Below are 19,257 nucleotides of genomic sequence, written 5' to 3'. Positions count from 1 at the left end.
TGGATTGAAATAAAGAGCACGATGATTTATACTGAAACTCATCTAATATTAATAATAAAAAAATAATTAAAAAAAACACAAGTTGTTTGTTTAAGTATTATAAGCAATTGAATATTTCGTTGTATTATAGATTTTAAAGATTAGAACGCGTTCTTTAATTACTTATAAATTACATTTTAAAAAAGTGAAGGAACACGATTTGATTTGTAGTAAACTTGAAATTTATTTAATATAATTAAATGAAAATTATGCATATAAGATTATGAATATTTGAAGCAGAACACAAACAAAACATTTGATATGAGTTAAGACAATAAACAAATATTAAAATTAAACTATTTTTTTTAATCAAAATGAATTTTTTAAAATCAAAATGAATGTTTGGGTTTGTATTACTGTACACATAGATTCGAAAAAGTTGTCAAAAAACAAATATATAACAAATAAATGTTATCAAAGGCAAGATAAGTTACTTTTCTACCAAACTGGATATATTTTTCGTATTTTTATTCAATATAACATGTTTATTCAGCTCGAAAACGATACAGTGTTTACCGATGTATTAGAAAATTCAAGATGGCGTCTGACTCCCTCTTTAACACGGTAAGTTTGGGAAAAGGTCTTATAAATAAAAAACTGGATAAAATACTGTTAAAAACTCGCTCAATATATGTTACCGTGACATAGGTTGACATATATTCGGCGGGTTTTTAATAGTATTTTTTCTAGTTTTTTATTTATAACATCTTTTCCCATACTTACCGTGTTAAAGAGGGAGTGAGGCGCCATCTTGAATTTTCCAATACATCGGTAAACACTGTATGGTTTTCGAGCTGAATAAATATGTTACATTGAATAAAAAACACGAAAAATATATCCAGTTTAGTAGAAAAGTAACTTATCTTGCCTTTGATAGCATTTGTTTGTTATATATTTTTCGAATCTATGTGTACAGTAATACAAGCCCGAAATAAACTTAAGACCACGAGTGAACGCGTGTTTTTTTTTTTAGTTTAGTTTCATATATATATATATATATATATATATATATATATATATATATATATATATATATATAAAATAAGTATTTTTAATTTTTATCTTTCTAGCTTTAAAAAGAAGTTTTAAAGTTTTATCAGCCGGCATAATTTATTTTTAAATATTGAAAAATTTCAGGAAAATTAATTTTTGCTAGATGTTCAAAACATGTGTGTCAACAGCTTTAAAAATCGTCTCTTCAAAAGAACATGTTTTAAAGAGGACGGCAGTGAACGTGTGTGTGTGTGTGTGCGTGTGTGCGCATGTGCTGGGTAGGACAGCGTTTGTTTTCGTGTTGTGTGTACGTGTCTGCGGCTAGCGCCAGAATGGCGGACGTGGTGTTGTAGGTTGGAAGTTTCGTAATTTTGTAATTTGTAAATGGCAAGTTAGAAAAAAAATAAACCCTTCCAAGATGGACAATAAATAAGGCCATAATATTTTATGGTAAATTTAAGAGCGTAGGAACCATAGTTTTTTAGGAGATGTGATTATTGGATTAACCAATCAGAAATCGTCTGTGGCACACACATCTCTGTTTATATATATATATATATATATATATATATATATATATATATATATATATATATATATATATATATATATATGTACTAGTATTTCGGCCCAGCGTTACCCAGGTGTTTGGAGGTGTATGCTGAGCAAAAAAAAAACAAAAAAAAAAAAAACGGTAATTTTTTTAACTTTGACACCTATTATGACCCCTTAATCATTTATTTTTTTGGCTCAAATCAAGTTATTAAGTTAGATCTATGTCCAAGGAACCAATATGTAAAATGTCAAGTGTTTAGACCCAAAATTGTCAGAGGATTTTGGTAGAGTTCTCAAAGGTCAAATCGTTTAACTTTGACCCTTTAATAGCCAAATTTCTGGCCAAAAACCGATCACATCGATTTCCCCAATCTCAGTACCATATATATCAAATTTCGAGTCTGTAGACTAAAAATTGAGAGAGTTATTGCGTAGGGAAATGTACACACACACACACACAAACACTTTCACTTATATATATATATATATATATATATATATATATATATATATATATATATATATATATATATATATATATATACTATCAGTTCTGCCCGGCTTTGCTAGGGCCCTATGTACTGTTCATAAGGTGATATGCATATGTATATATTAAAAAGTGTGAATATGTAAAGTAATGCCTTTCTCTATAATAGTCTTCCTTAACTACCATAGAGAAAAGACAGACAGACATTTTCACTTTTATAGATATATAGATAGATAGATAGATCGGATGCGATATATAGTAATGATTTAAAAAGTATTAAAAAGAAGACCCATGCGTCACCACCGAGAATCGAAACCAAAACGTTCAGCTCACGATTTATTTTGCCTCTGCCGTCAATGTCTAGGCTAAGAAAACATGTTTGCTGAAAGGCTAAAAATTAAAACATGAACTATTAGCTACTACGTCATGCATTCGTAATGCTGGCGTTCGACCTTCACCTGGCAAATTTCATTTTTTTTTAAATTTTCACACTTTTGCCCCGATTTTTCCGGGCTAAAACCCAAATATAAAGTTTTGCATGGATTCAAATGCCTTATATATGAAGTTTCATGTCTGTAGACCAAAAATTCTAGGAGGAGTTTGGTAGGCAAAATTTGTTCAACAAAAATATATACGTATACATAAATATATATGGAAACAATTTTGTGTTTACTATAAAGTTTTTACGCAAATATTATGCAAGTATAAATCATGTAGAATACTTGCATGAATACAATTACACGTAATAGTTAACTAAAGATGATTATTCCATTTGAAAACCTAATCAATTAATAGAGAATTAATTTAAGTGAATATTTAAAAGAATATGCAAATTAGCTAGATCTTTTGCTAGTGAATGCAATTCCATAACCCAGATATCAGAAAATTGTATTTTCTTTTAAAATAAATAGAGAATAGAGGTTTTAACATGAATATCAATAACACAAACGAAAAACGAATTTATAGGAGTATAGATAGACAGAAGAAGATATATATATATATATATATATATATATATATATATATACAATTCAAACATGGTAAGGTGTGAATATATGGTTAAGTGTTAGTTTTATTTATTTAGAAAAGCTGTAAATCTCCACCGCTCACTAATTTTACAACCAAATTTCAAACAAGTTTTACAGTTCATAGGCTTCCTGACTATATTAAAAAGAATTGAATTCTCGTTCAGTAAAACAAAAGTTATGATAAAATTACTGGTGTTATAAAGTTCTCAAAATCCGTAAGGAACGGAGAGACGTTTTTTTTTTTTCTGATTGGCTGTTCGTTACCATAGCAAGCAAATATGTTACTCTACCTCAAATCGGCTGGGTACGACGGATATGATGACGTAACAAGATATAAAAACATAATAAAAAGTTCCCCCGGAATTATGCTAACGAAGCAAATTAACTTAGTCAAGCGTGACCTACATAAGTAGAAGTCACTATTGTCATCTTGTAATATTAACGTTGTTGATAAAGCATAACTTAATTGAGCGTTAGGGTTATATGAATAGAAAACCATTTCACTAAAGTCACGTTGTAACGTTAATGTTGTTAATCATAACAACTTTGTTGAACATGGTCTGCATAAGTAGAAGGCCGTTCCACTATTCTCACGTTGTAATGTTAATGTTGTTGATCAAGCATAATAACCTAGTCGAGCGTGGTCTACATAAGTAGAAGTCTGTTTCACTATGGTAACTTAGTAATGTTAATGTTGCTGGTCAAGCATAATAATTTAGTCGAGTGCGACCTACATAAGTAGAAGGCCGTTTCACTATTTTGTAATGTTTACGTTGTTGATCAAGCACAACTTAATTGAGCGCGACCTACATAAGTAGAAGGCCGTTCAACTAATGTGATTTTGTAATGATTGTTGATCAAGCAAAACTTAATTGAGCGCGACCTACATAAGTAGAAGGCCATTCTACTAATGTGATTTTGTAATGTTTATGTTGTTGATCAAGCACAACTTAATTGAGCGCGACCTACATAAGTAGAAGGCCATTCTACTAATGTGATTTTGTAATGTTTACATTGTTGATCAAGCACAACTTAATTGAGCGCGACCTACATAAGTAGAAGGCCATTCTACTAATGTGATTTTGTAATGTTTATGTTGTTGATCAAACACAACTTAATTGAGCGTGACCTACATAAGTAGATGGCCATTCTACTAATGTGATTTTGTAATGTTTATGTTGTTGATCAAGCACAACTTAATTGAGCGCGACCTACATAAGTAGAAGGCCGTTCAACTAATGTGATTTTGTAATGATTGTTGATCAAGCACAACTTAATTGAGTGCGACCTACATAAGTAGAAGGCTGTTCCACTAATGTGATTTTGTAATGTTTATGTTGTTGATCAAGCAGAACTTAATTGAGCGTGACCTACATAAGTAGAAGGCCATTCCACTAATGTGATTTTGTAATGTTTATGTTGTTGATCAAGCACAACTTAATTGAGTGCGACCTACATAAGTAGAAGGCTGTTCCACTAATGTGATTTTGTAATGTTTATGTTGTTGATCAAGCACAACTTAATTGAGTGCGACCTACATAAGTAGAAGGCTGTTCAACTAATGTGATTTTGTAATGTTTACGTTGTTGATCAAACACAACTTAATTGAGCGCGACCTACATAAGTAGAAGGCCATTCTACTAATGTGATTTTTTAATGTTTATGTTGTTGATCAAGCACAACTTAATTGAGTGCGACCTACATAAGTAGAAGGCCATTCTACTAATGTGATTTTGTAATGTTTATGTTGTTGATCAAGCAGAACTTAATTGAGCGTGACCTACATAAGTAGAAGGCCATTCCACTAATGTGATTTTGTAATGTTTATGTTGTTGATCAAGCACAACTTAATTGAGTGCGACCTACATAAGTAGAAGGCTGTTCCACTAATGTGATTTTGTAATGTTTATGTTGTTGATCAAGCACAACTTAATTGAGTGCGACCTACATAAGTAGAAGGCTGTTCCACTAATGTGATTTTGTAATGTTTATGTTGTTGATCAAACACAACTTAATTGAGCGTGACCTACATAAGTAGAAGGCCATTCTACTAATGTGATTTTGTAATGTTTATGTTGTTGATCAAACACAACTTAATTGAGCGTGACCTACATAAGTAGAAGGCCATTCCACTAATGTGATTTTGTAATGTTTATGTTGTTGATCAAGCACAACTTAATTGAGTGCGACCTACATAAGTAGAAGGCTGTTCCACTAATGTGATTTTGTAATGTTTATGTTGTTGATCAAGCACAACTTAATTGAGCGCGACCTACATAAGTAGAAGGCTGTTCCACTAATGTGATTTTGTAATGTTTATGTTGTTGATCAAACACAACTTAATTGAGTGCGACCTACATAAGTAGAAGGCCATTCTACTAATGTGATTTTGTAATGTTTATGTTGTTGATCAAGCACAACCTAATTGAGCGCGACCTACATAAGTAGATGGCCATTCCACTAATGTGATTTAGTAATGTTTACGTTGTTGATCAAGCACAACTTAATTGAGCGCGACCTACATAAGTAGAAGGCCATTCAACTAATGTGATTTTGTAATGTTCATGTTGTTGATCAAGCACAACATAATTGAGCGCGACCTACATAAGTAGAAGGCCATTCTACTAATGTGATTTTGTAATGTTTATGTTGTTGATCAAACACAACTTAATTGAGCGTGACCTACATAAGTAGAAGGCCATTCTACTAATGTGATTTTGTAATGTTTATGTTGTTGATCAAGCACAACTTAATTGAGCGCGACCTACATAAGTAGAAGGCCATTCTACTAATGTGATTTTGTAATGTTTATGTTGTTGATCAAACACAACTTAATTGAGTGCGACCTACATAAGTAGAAGGCCATTCTACTAATGTGATTTTGTAATGTTTATGTTGTTGATCAAGCACAACCTAATTGAGCGCGACCTACATAAGTAGATGGCCATTCCACTAATGTGATTTAGTAATGTTCATGTTGTTGATCAAGCACAACATAATTGAGCGCGACCTACATAAGTAGAAGGCCATTCTACTAATGTGATTTTGTAATGTTTATGTTGTTGATCAAACACAACTTAATTGAGCGTGACCTACATAAGTAGAAGGCTGTTCCCCTAATGTCACATTGTAATTTTAATGCTGTTGATCAAGAATAATAACTTAGTCCAGCGTGGCCTACATAAGTAGAAGGCCATTCCACTATTGTCATGTTGTAATGTTTACATTGTTAATTAAGCATAATAACTAGTTGAGCATGGCCTGCATGAGTAGAAGGCCATTCCACTAATGTTTCTTCATAGTCATACATCAAAGAATTATTAATTACTAAGTCTGAATTGTATATAAAATGGATGGTTGTTCTGGTTTACAAAAAAAAACCCACCTATTGCTGAATATTTTCAGAAAAAAAAAATTTTTCCACTAATATAATAATATGCACAATCCGCCATTTTTAATTTGAAAAGGTCACACTAAGATGCTTTATACAGAGTTATCTTTTATTTGTAGCATCCATTAAGATTAACACCCGTGGGTCGATCGGTAGAACTGCTGACTATCAATGAGATTATTCTAGGTTCAATCCTCGGCTTGGGAGAGGTGCTAGTCTAGCAGCACTGATGAATTCTGGTACAACAAAACAGGACTGTATGTCAATGACTATAAATATATTCTAAGCCCCCCTCTTTGGATAGAACACTATCGTAAATAAACTCACTCGCTACTTAATTGGCTGAAAAATGCGAGGCTCACTGTTTGTTTATAAATGAACGGCTTGAGCACTATAAAAGTGGTGGACAAAGATTTGTTTAAAATAAACATTTGGCGAGGTTATTTGTGGGCACCACTCCCGTGGGTCGATCGGTAGAACTGCTTACTATCAACACGATTGTTCTAGGTTCAATCCTCGGCTTGGAAGAAGTGCAAGTCTAGCAGCACTGATGAGTTGTGATACAACGAAACAGGACTGTACGTCGATGACTACAAATATGTGTGTGTGTGTGTGTGTGTGTGTGTGTGTGTGTGTGTGTGTCTATTGCGTATAAAGATTAATAATTTCAAATTATAAATCAGTTTCAAAGGATGGACAAACAAAATTAAAATATATATATGAAATTAAAATTATTGTAATAATTATATATATGTGTGTGCGTGTGTGCGTGTTGTTTAAAAATAAAAGTTGGGCATAAATAGCATTTAAGCTGGCAAATAAAACTGCATCTAATTCGCCAATTTCTAGAAAAGACAACATGATTCCATTTCCATTTGATGAAGACTGGTTTTTTTTTTTTTGTTGCAGACCATCTACTAGTTGGCCAGTTGTATACAAATCCCAGGTCTGGACCCATATCAAGATGGTGATTCAGACTGAAAGCGGCTAAATTGAATAGATGTCAGCTCTACTACATAATCAAGTTACTGAATTGATTTTTTCCAATAAAAGTTTTAAAATAAAGCTGTAGTGTTGTTTTCGTTAGGACGGCAACTGTATCGTTCCACCACTCTGTATGTTTATTGTTTATAGTTCAATTGTAGAATAGTGTCTGTTGGAATATCTTATCTATTCCCTTTGATTTTTGCATACATTTCTATAGAGCTAGTTTATTCCTATTGATTTTGTCTCCACGAAGAGACTAAATTATTGATATGCGCCAGAGTGTGTGATTTGCGTTTCCTTCAATCACCAATCATTGATAATAACTAACATTGATGAAATCAATCGGAGAAATCGATTTTAGTGTTGGAGAGAAAAGTGGAGCCAATTTCTTCTTTCTCCTCCAGCAAATGAGATTAATGGCGCCGGGCGTCGAAATTATTGGGAAGAATTCGGAAGTTCATCAAATAGGCACATTCGTAGATGCATCATTTATTCTGTTGCCACATGCAGGGTGGTGCCGCTGAGGGTAGATATTTAATATGCTTTCCACCGCAGCATAATGTGACACAAGGTCAGAACATGACGTGTTCAAGCTAGCGATCCTAAAGCGGAGACATTCTGGCCTAACAAAAATTGCCTGCACAGCCCTGTCGGCATTCTCCAGTAGGGGTGCTTCAGGCAGTAAGCAATAACTTACTCTACCCGAAAACTGGGTGGCAAGGCCTGGAAGGGTGGACCTCCTAGGTACTACCCAGGTGGTGTACCTCAGTCCGATAGGTACGAGGCCAGTTCCTGGTACCGCACCTGTCAGACTTATTGTAGAGAATGGATTCTTGACAGGTGTTTATATCCAGTCTCCAAGCAACCGAAGGAAATTCATCATGTATGGAGGGTGCTGCTAAGGCTTCTCTAAACTTGATATGTCCACAATCTAGTAGAAAAGGGTTGTTTTTTTTTTAATTTTGTCAAGGTAATCTTGGAAATTTATTGAATGTTTTTTTTAATTTTATTTTTTATCTTGGATATTTTTTGATTTGATTTTGTCAAGAACATCTTGGAAATGTATTGGATTTTTTAAATTTGATTTTGTTATAAGGAATCATTTTCTTACATTCATTAAATAATTTATATATATATAGTGCGACAAAATATATATTGTTCTTAATTATGAAATATTTGCAAAAATTACTTAAAATCACGATATTTATCTACTAAAGGTATTTAGTTCTCGCCCACTGCAAGAACTTCGACACCAGGGTCGGAAAGCAGGATTAAGAAGTCAGTGCCCCGCAAGGAGGCGGCACTCTGACCTGCAAAATGTATCTAGACAGCCCCGTCAGCATTCCCTGATAAGAGCGCCTCAAGTGGTTAGCAATACACTAAACCCTTCTCCAAGAGAGAATCCAAAGCCTGGGAAGGTGTACCCCTCTATAACTGTACAAAAGCATCATTATATTGCAATCAACAGAATCAGGGTCATTACAGGAATGGTCTAATCTCTGTGGATTTTTAGAGCCTAGGATTAATTAGTTCTCAAAATCTATTTATCTAATATATATATATAAATATACATATATAAATAGATACCTATCTATACTTTCTCTTTTGTGTGTATATTAAAAACCCTCTTTTCTATTTATTTAAAAAGAAAATAAAATTTTCTTATATATGGGTTGTGGAAATGCATTCACTAGCAAAAGATCTAGCTAATTTGCATATTCTTTTAAACATTCATTTTAATTAATTCCCTATTAGATTTTCGGTTTTCTTATGGGATGATCATCTTTAGTTAACTATTACGTGTAATTATATTCATGTAGATATTCTACATGATTTATACTTGCATATTATTTGTGTAAAATCTTTACAGTAAACAAAAAATTGTTATACATTTCCCTACGCAATAACTCTCTCAATTTTTTGTCTACAGACTCGAAATTTGATATATAGTGTACTGAGATTTGGAAAAATTGATGTGATCGGTTTTCGGCCAGAAGTTGGGCTGTTAAGGGTTCAAAGTTCAACGATTTGACCTTTGAGAACTCTACTAAACTCCTCCGACAATTTTCGGTCTAAACACGTGAAATTTTAGATATAGGTTCCTTGGACATGGATCTAACTTAATTACTTTATTTGAGCCCAAAACAATAAATTTTAAGGGGTCATAATAGGGGTCAAAGTTAAAAATATTGACCGTTTTGTTTTTGTTTTTTTTGCTCAGTATACACCTCCAAACACCAGGGCAACGCCGGGCTGAAATGCTAATCTATATAAAAGTGAACGTGTGTGTGTGTGTGTACATTTTCCAATGCAATAACTCTGCCAATTTTCAGTCTACAGACTCGAAATTTGATATACAGGGTATTGAGATTTGGGAAAATCTTTGTAATCAAATTTCGGCCAGAAGTTGGGCTGTTAAGGGTTCAAAGTTCAACGATTTGATCTTTGAGAACTCTACCAAACTCCTCCGCCAATTTTGGGTCTAAACACTTGAAATTTTAGATATAGGTTCCTTGGACATGGAACTAACTTAATAACTCGATTTGAGTCCAACAATAGATGTTAAGGGGTCATAATAGGGGTATAAAGTTAAAAAAATTGATCGCTTTTTTTTATTTATTTTTTTTTGCTCAACGTACACCTTCAAACACCCGGGCAACGCCAGGCTGGAATACTAGTATATCTATAAAAGTGAACGTGTCTGTGTGTCTGTGTACATTTCCCTACGCAATAACTCTGTCAATTTTCAGTCTACAGACTCGAAATTTGATATACAAGGTACTGAGATTAGGAAAAATCTTTGTAATACGTTTTCGAGCAGAAATTTAGCTGTTAAGGGGTAAAAATTCAACGATTTGACCTTTGAGAACTCTACCGAACTCCTCCGCCAATTTTGGGTCTAAACACTTGAAGTTTCAGATATAGGTTCCTTGGACATGGATCTAACTTAATTACTTGATTTGAGCCCAAAACAATAAATGGTAAGGGGTCATAATAGTTAATTAAAAAAATTGATCGCTTTTTTTTTTTTTTTTTTTTGCTAAACATACACCTCCAAACACCCGTGCAACGCTGGGCCAAAATGCTAGTCTATCTATTCTATATATAAAAGTGAACGTGTCTGCGTATCTGTGTGTTTGTCTGTTTCTCTGTACATTTCCCTACGCAATAACTCTGTTAATTTTACGTCTACAGACTCGAAATTTGAGATACAAGGTATGGAGATTTGGGAAAATCTTTGTAATCAGTTTTCGACCAGAAATTTGATCAAAGTTCAACAATTTAACCTTTGAAAACTCTACCAAACTCCTCCGCCAATTTTGGGTCTAAACACTTGAAATTTTAGATATAGGTTCCTTGGACATGGATCTAACTTAATAACTTTATTTGAGACCAAAACAATAAATGCTAAGGGGTGATAATAGGAGTCAAAGTTAAAAAATTTTTGACCTCTGCGGTCTCTACCAAATTACTCAGACAATTTCTGGTCTAAACATTTGAAAATTTGCATAAAGGGTGTTCGGAGATTGGGCAAGCTTTTTAATCGGGTTGGGTCGAAAATTTGAGCTACCAAAATATAAATGTATGTATGTATGTTTGCATGTCTTCCTAAAACTTTCGATTGAGGCAACGGATTTTCACAAGATCAGTATTGTTTTGAAGCTCGACCCTTTAGACGACAAATACCGAAAAATTGGCTAAAAAACATTAATTTCTTCATCCTCAACTGGGCACTTTTCTACAGGGAGGGGTCACTTTTTTCGCCGATATTTTCGAAAGTCATCCCCTCTTTTCGAGTGTCTAGCCTTAATTTAAATCTACGTCACTTCCGGTTTGGCAGTAGTCGTAACAGCAAAGACATTACGTTTTTTTTCACCTTCTTTTCCTCCTTCACGGTACGGGTTCGAGCCTACCACTTTTATTTATTTATTATTTTTGCTCAACACCAAACACCCGGGCAACGCCAGGCACCCATGCTAGTATATATATATATATATATATATATATATATATATATATATATATATATATAGGATTAATTTGATTGACGAAATCCACTATGTTTCCATATCTCTGCTATGTTTTAATAAAACCTATTTGATACTACGTGTCTCGCCACAAGAAAGTCCGGTATAAGTCCCCCCACCCACACATCATTGTGAGAAACTCCAGTTCCCAAAAAGGGCGCTTTATTATTGTACCAAAGTTCTATTAACAAAACGTAACATAAAGAAAATCCATTTTGTTTACTGAATTAAAAAAAGCAATAAGCAACAAAAAAAAAAAAAACATGATTTAATACGAAGACATATTTATTTTCAAATATTCATTAACAAATTCTTTGAAAAAGAAATGGCTAACCGTCTGAACAATGGCGCTGACTATTTTCTGGATTCCTTGAATTTCTGGAAGAGTTCTTGGAATTTGTTCCTGGGTTTGATCTAAAAGAGATATCAACAACAAGAAAAAAAAAATGAATTAAAAAAAGAAATCCAAGTTTTCAATTTAAATTTCATTGGGAGGGGCTGACTTAAATATGTGTTCTAAAATTTTCAAGTATTCTGAAAGCAAAAGGAAGATAAAGTCATTGTGGTGTTCAACTGCAGCTGCAACTCATCACCATTGTTCATAAACTAGTGGAGCTGTCTAGTTTAAAAATTTTTTTTTTTTTACACAGTGATCACCACTTATCACTTATTAAGGCCCGGAAGCCACTCAGGGATAAGGGTTATTGCAAGTACATTACGTTAGTGTGGAGATTTGATGAAGTGTTTACTTAAGGGGGCGGTTCATTAGGAATTTGTTAACATTGGACTTGAAGACATCCAAGTTGTAGTCCGGTGGGAAGCAGGCAGACGGAACAGAGTTCCACAGGCGTGCAGTTCTAAGAAAGAAGCTTTGTTCATGGAATCCACGTTTTGATTTAGGCACAGATAAAGAGTGGGGGAAATTTTTCACAGTGGATTCGGCTAGACGAGTGTTTTTCGTGAAAGATTGGCGAGGGGGGACCAGAGATTGGAGTTCAGACTAGCACCTGCCATGAAAATAACGATAAAACAAGGATAGGCTCGCAACGTCTCTTCTGTGGGAGAGAGGTTGCAGGGTAGAGAAAAGGGCATCCCCCACTAAGCCACGAAGTCTATTTTGTACTCTGTCAAGGCAGGATAGGCTGTTTTTTGGAGCTCCTGCCCAGATATGGTAACAGTATTCCATCCTTGGACGTACTTGGCTTTTATTGTTTTGTTTTATTAAGTTTTATGACATGTGAACACTTTGTGTCATTTTATACCAAGTATATAAAGTCATTGTGGTGTTCAACTGCAGCTGCAACTCATCTTTGTGTCATTTTATACCAAGTATCTATGGATTCAGAAGACCTTTACCCTGTGTTCTAGTTGACACATCAGTGATATGTTTTTTAGATTTTTTGATAAAAGCCATTTTTTTTAAGGTATAGAAATATGATGTGGGGGTTCTTTTTATCAAATAAATCCTTAATATATATTTTTTTTATAGAAGCTATTGTCGTGCAGAGGTTGGTGTGTATTAGTGTTGGGATGATTAATCGCAATCGAAGCGGGAATCGGAAAAATCAGAAGATTTGGGGGTATCAGAATCGGTATTGGAATCGGAAAAATTAGTGCCTATTTTCCGATGGCAAAACGATTCTTTTAATTGTTTTTTTATTTGATTTTGTTTGAAGCAAAAATTATCCATTGCTGGTAATAAAATAATGGTGATAAAATAATAAATATTTATTGATTTTTAAATTACCAGTAAAGCTAAAATCGATAGATCATCCTCCACAAGTGTATTTTGACGTTTAGGAAAATATCTGCATATTTAACATGTGTTTTTTTTTTTTTTTTTTTTTTTTTACAGAAATCGGGGAAAATAACAATCTTATAGTTAAATAGTTAGAGATTTATAAAGAATCGGAATAGGAATCGGTAATTGTATCAGAATCGGGAATTTAACACAGAATCGTTAGTTGTATAAGAATTGGGACAAATATTGGAATTGTCCCATCACTAGTGTATAAATATCTATATATGCGTGTGTCTTGTATATACATATGTGTCTGTATTCATGCATCGTCTAGTGGTATAAATAACAGTGTCTTTGCTATAACAATAAAAAGAGTGTCATCTAATATTGTGATTGTCTGTCTAGAGTCCGTTGTGTGTGTATGTACATTTAAATAGAGCTTATGACGGGCCCAGAATATACATAAATACCAAATAAGGCTTATTTGGGGTTTAAACATTTGACCAATCGGGAACATATCTGGTCCACCTTTGGTCTTGTTTGACGGGAAGTTGCAATGGAAATTCTCCCCAAGACAAAACCTCGGGCTTTATTTTCGGCAACATTTTATTCCAGAGTGTTTTTTTTTTTTAACCTTTTGGAAAGTTGCAATGCTGATTCTCACTATCACCATTTCTGACCTTCTCTACTCGGAACCATCATGATCTGAAGACCGTCTCTGTCTCTCTCTCGACTCCGACTGACTCAACTAATCTCCATGTATCTCAAAAAGACCATCTCTCCTTCTAAATGATGTTCATCAAGAACTTGTTTACGTTGGACTTGAAGACAATCAGATTGTAGTCAGCTGGAAAGCAGGCAAATGGAAGAGAGTTCCACAGGCGTGCAGTTCTAAGAAAGAAGCTTTGTTCGTGGAATCTACATTTAGGTTTAGGCACAGATAAAGAGTGTGGGAAATTATTGATAGTAGTTTTGGCTAGACGAGTGTTTTTCATGAAAGTTTGGCGAGGGGGGTCCGTAGATTGAAGCTCAGTCGAGCACTTGCCATGAAAATAACGATAAAGCAGAGACAGGCTTGAAACGTCTCTTCTGTGGGAAAGAGGTTGCAGGGAAGTGAAAAGGGCAACCCTCACTAAGCTATAAAGTTTATTTTGAACTCTATCACGGTAGGACAAGCTGCTTCTAGCAGCTCCTGCCCAGATGTGGCAACAGTACTCCATCGTTGGCCGTACCTGGCTTTTATATAGGTAGAGAATTGTATCAGGAGGGAGATATCTACTGGAGCGGTAGAAGGATCCCACCATTTTTCCAGTGACCTTGGCAATGGATTTGATATATGTGTTCATTTCAGATCGGGAGTAAAGGTCAAGCCCAGAAGCTTGTCAAAACATGAAGCCTCCCCATAAATAAATATTTATTCAAAATAGTTTCATTATTCTAAAACATATTTTAGTTGACAAAATTTTTTAACTTGAATAATCATGATAATCGGTGACCAGTACACGTTTCAGCATTGCCCTGCCAATATCTAACATTATCCTACGTTGTTACAAAATCCGTGCAGTCAAAATATGTTTAACTGTGAGTTGGCGGATACAAATGGGTTAATTTTCTTTTCTCAAGAGATATGAGTGGATTAAAATTTGTCTTTTTTGTTTCATGCTTTTTAATTTTTGATATTATTTCGTATAATTTTTATGCTGGGAAATTCATTCCAGTAAGTTTGCCATTTTTTTTCATCGTGTAAAATTTATATATCCTTTAAGGTATCAGTAGGGAATTTAAAAATTTGAATCATTCGAGATGTTTAAGGCAATTTCAGCTGCTGAATCAGCTAATTTATTACATTTGATACGAAACCACGGTGAAAACAAAACAACTCCAAGAATACGAAACAATCTAGAGCGAGTAAGTTTTCTGCTTTCTTTTTCAAGATGGCAACTAACAAAGGTCGGAGGTTACACTGACCAGGACATTGCACAAATAACATTCAAGATGAGAACAATAGTCCAATCAAAACAGTGCTCGTCTGAGCTTCAATCTATGATCCCCCTAGCCAAACGTTCATGAAAACACTCGTCTAGCCAAAACCACTATCAATAATTTTTCCCAACACTTTTTATCTGTGCCTCAACCTAAATGTAGATTCCATGAACAAAGCTTATTTCCTATAACTGCACGCCTGTGGAAGTCTCTTCCGATTGCCTGCTTTCCAGCTGACTACAATTTGATTGTCTTCAAGTCCAATGTAAACAAGTTCTTGATTAACCGCCCCCCCCTAAATAATCCAATTTACAAAATTCCCACTACTTATATTTACTACGCTAAAATCACATTGGCTTAGGTATACCCATTAACACTTATCCTTGAGTGGCCTCTAGGCCTTGATAAGTGGTGATTCTTGTGTAAAAAAAAAAAAAAACATTGATACTCGTATGGCTCGGTATCTAGCAGAAATTAATTGCTTTTTGGCTGTTTATTTGCGTTGGTTCGTTGAGTAATTTTGCAATTAGAGAACTGTTTATCTTTTCATTTTTAATTGTTTTTAGAACAGATAGAAAGTCTGAAAAGCAATCGAATAGTTTATAATCTGGAAACCGTGACACATATCCGTACATTAAATGTATATAAAAATCACTTTGTGTGTGTGTGTGTGTGTGTGTGTGTGAGAATTCCTTCCTCATAGGTTCCGAAACGTCTGAGCATATCTTATGCAAATTTTGCACAAAGTTAATTTATATGTCTGGCAGTGTTCTTAGATATGTTTTGTACAGAAATTTATCTGATAAGTATCGAAAATTGAAAAAATCCAATCCTTAAAATAGTCTTTTTTTCTTATAGATTAAAAAATTGTTTACAGGGGGAATATTTTTTCAGTTACACCGGCCAAGGGAGATAATCCTCAGCAAATCAAGGGAGGTTCAATTCTCAATAAACCGTTTCTTCTTAAAAAAAAAAAAATGGAACGGTAGAGTATAAGACTACAGATCAAATGATCCCCATTTCAAACCTGGGTGTATCTTATTATTTAATTTTGTTTTATTTTCCCATTAATGAGTTCAGTTTATGATAAAAGAAGAGGTACCATTTAAAATCCCTGCAAACCATTTCTTCATTTTCATATTTCAAAACTAACCACTAATCAGAAGTGACTTTTCCAGGGCATTCATTGTTGTACGTAAGTATCAGCTGACGTGATATTGTAAACAAACACAGACGGAATTTGATGAACGACATTATCATTATTATTTCTTTTATTTCATTTTTTTGTGAATTAGTCCACCAAGCAAATTATTCCTCATAATCTATAATATAAATCTCACCTGTCTGTTTAAATGCATGTATGTATGTTTGTATGTCTGCCTAAAACTTTTTACAGAGGCGACGGATTTTCACAAGATTGTTATCATTTTGAAGTTCGACCCTTCGGACGACAAATATACAAAAATTGGCTTAAAACATTAATTCCTTCACTCAAAACTGAGCACTTTTCTACAAGGAGAGGTCACTTTTTTTTGCTGATATTTTCGAAAATCATCCTCTCTTTTTGATTGACTAGCCTTAATTTAAACCTTCCCCACTTCTGATTTGGCTATGAGTGCAACGGCAAAGACATCACTTTCTTTTCTTTCACGTTCTTTTCATCCTTCGTAGTACGGGTTCAAGCCTGCCTACCTACCTTTTTTTTTTTTTGCTCGACACACACTTCCAAACACCCTGGCAACGCTGGGCACACAGGTTAGTATATAATAATCAATAAAGGATTGATTCTATAATAATACATATGCAATCTGCATAAATTAAAATATCATGTTTAAGTGTATTGTAAAACCGGGCAATGCCGGGTGTCCAGTTAGTTAATATATAGATTGTTGTTAAAATACACTATCTGTAGCCAGGAATGGCATTACAAGCAAAACATAAACCAAAAGAGAAGACATACCTGGAAATTTAAAACCCTGAGTTTTTTGTAATCCATCGGCTTAAGTTGGGTATCATCCACTATATCAACATCCGCGCCGAGACTAATGAGGTCATCACCAATGACGTCATTTCTGGCGATGATTGCATGGTGAAGGGGTGTCTTCTGCTCATTATCAGCAGCATTGACGTCTGCGCCGTGTTCAACCAGAAGACCCAAGAAACAGGATTGCTTCTTCTCTACAGCGTAATGCAACGGAGTGAAACCAAGGATATCTCTGGCATTAACGTTTGCCTTAGCTGCAAGCAGGATGTCAACTACCTTTCGGTGACCATGCTCGATAGCGATCATCAGTGCTGTTTTGCCTATAATTGTTTTCTTGTCCACACGTCCTGCATTTCCTGCGAGGAGAGCGTCAACTCTTCGCTGACCATGGTCAGCAGGTGTCTCCCCTCGTTTTTTACCGGGCATTGTTTTCTTCCGGTCCATGCGTACCATATTGTCGATGATTAGTTTCACGATCTTTGCCTCGCCGACCAACGACGCGATGTGCAGCGGAGTCTCGTTGCACATGTTTGAGAAATTCACTTCCGCCCCGTAACTGATGAGGAGCTTTACAATAGGGTAGCAGTTCACCTGGCAGGCATAATGAAGAGGGGTTTGCCCAAGCAACTTCTCTTTGCTGTCCATCGTCAGAATGCTGCGGCTGAGAATCTGTTTCGTGATCTCGATGTTGCTAGCAAGAATGGCGCACTGGAGCAAAGTTCTGCCGGTTTCGTCATATAGGTTCACGTTTGCGCCCTGATTTATTAGAACCTTGGAGATCTCTGGGTAGTTGAACATGATGCACAGGTGCAGCGGTGACTGCGAAAACTTGTCTAACAAGTTGGTGGATGCACCGTGATCAAGAAGCAATTGCACGATAGCAACATTTCCCATCGGTACCGCGTGGTGAAGGCAACTCCTACCGTGCTCGTCACACTGGTCTGGTGGTGAACCCTTTTTCAGCAGAAACTGTACGGCGTCGTAGTTAAATATCAGCTTATGCATCAGGGTCTTTCCATTCTTTCGTGACACGTCACTAATTTGCGCCCCTTTGCCTATAAGCATATCTGCCCATTTGAGGTGGCCATAGATCAGAGCATAGTGCAGGGGACTGAAGCCCTTGTTGTTCCTGCAGTTGACGTTCACATCCAGCTTCAAGATGTTAGCTAGAATAGGCATGCGGTTTCTGCGGATGGCAAGGTGGATTGGGGTCTCGCCACCTGCACCAATATTTGTACAGACCTCGTTTGGATGTGGTAAGCCACGTAAGACTTTTATGAATTCTTCAGTATTGTTGTCGCATATAATGTCGCACATCTTGTTGGTCATTTGGTTCAACTGGTCGACCACTCGGCCACGGATGTTCTGCATTTTGTCAGCTATTCAAATCGAAAAATAAACTTGTTAACCGTTTTTTCTCTTTACGATAATAGTAATTACTAAATGCTGCAGAGTGATGAGCACACTTCTTGTGGTGCTCAATAATATCCTCCATACCTCACATGAAACTTGACCTTGAGTCGCATTGGACCGGTCATGAGTTGCCTGCTAAAACTTGATGAATTTTGCTTGTTGTTTTTCTTGCTTGTCACCAGGTACACATCATGATAATTATCAAGAAAAAAAAAATTACTTGAAAGTGGATGATGTCATAAAGGATGAATGCTTGTTTGCTAAATTCTGGATTTATTTGAATACAGCAGTAGCAGCTGCAATTGTTTGCAGATGTTTTATCTATCAATGTCAGTTTTTTTTTTGCATAAAATTATCTCCCCTTCTTCTGATATATAAAATCTAATGTACCTATTTACTATGCCTCCCCACGGGACAGAGTTAGACACCAGGGTCGTTTTTTAACGTGGAGAACAGGAACAAAAATAAAAATTGTCTCAGTCGTGAAGGATTTCTCCTCCACTGACAGAGAACAAGAAATTGAAATGCAGCATCTGAAGAACAGATACTACCCTTTGATCTTGTCCCGAAGGCCAAGTAAATGCAATTGTTTGCAGATGTTTTATCTATCAATGTCAGTTTTTTTTTG

General features: G+C 35.1%; 1 protein-coding gene across 2 annotated transcripts in view; it reads right to left on the bottom strand.

Moving 5' to 3' along the window:
• The window catches only part of LOC145246865 (uncharacterized), a 23,454-nt gene extending 4,596 nt beyond the window's left edge, over positions 1-18,858 (bottom strand). Inside the window, exons 1-2 of one of the 2 annotated variants that reach the window (XM_080108714.1) lie at positions 17,193-18,858; positions 11,843-11,922 (exon numbers count right to left, since the gene is read on the bottom strand). In XM_080108714.1, coding sequence (XP_079964840.1) covers positions 11,863-11,922; positions 17,193-18,587 — 1,455 coding nt within the window. In that variant the 5' untranslated portion in view covers positions 18,588-18,858 and the 3' untranslated portion in view covers positions 11,843-11,862. Of the gene's footprint in view, positions 1-11,775; positions 11,923-17,192 lie in introns of those variants that run through there. The other variant, XM_080108713.1, reaches the window with a different exon arrangement.
• Positions 18,859-19,257: the final 399 nt, after the last annotated feature.

The sequence above is a fragment of the Euprymna scolopes genome, chromosome 24 (genome assembly GCF_053919585.1).
Source record: "Euprymna scolopes isolate OS-2025 chromosome 24, ASM5391958v1, whole genome shotgun sequence".
Lineage (NCBI taxonomy): Eukaryota > Metazoa > Mollusca > Cephalopoda > Sepiida > Sepiolidae > Euprymna > Euprymna scolopes.
The sequence above is the reverse complement of the archived record's forward strand: the minus strand, read 5'-3'. Positions and strand labels throughout refer to the sequence as shown.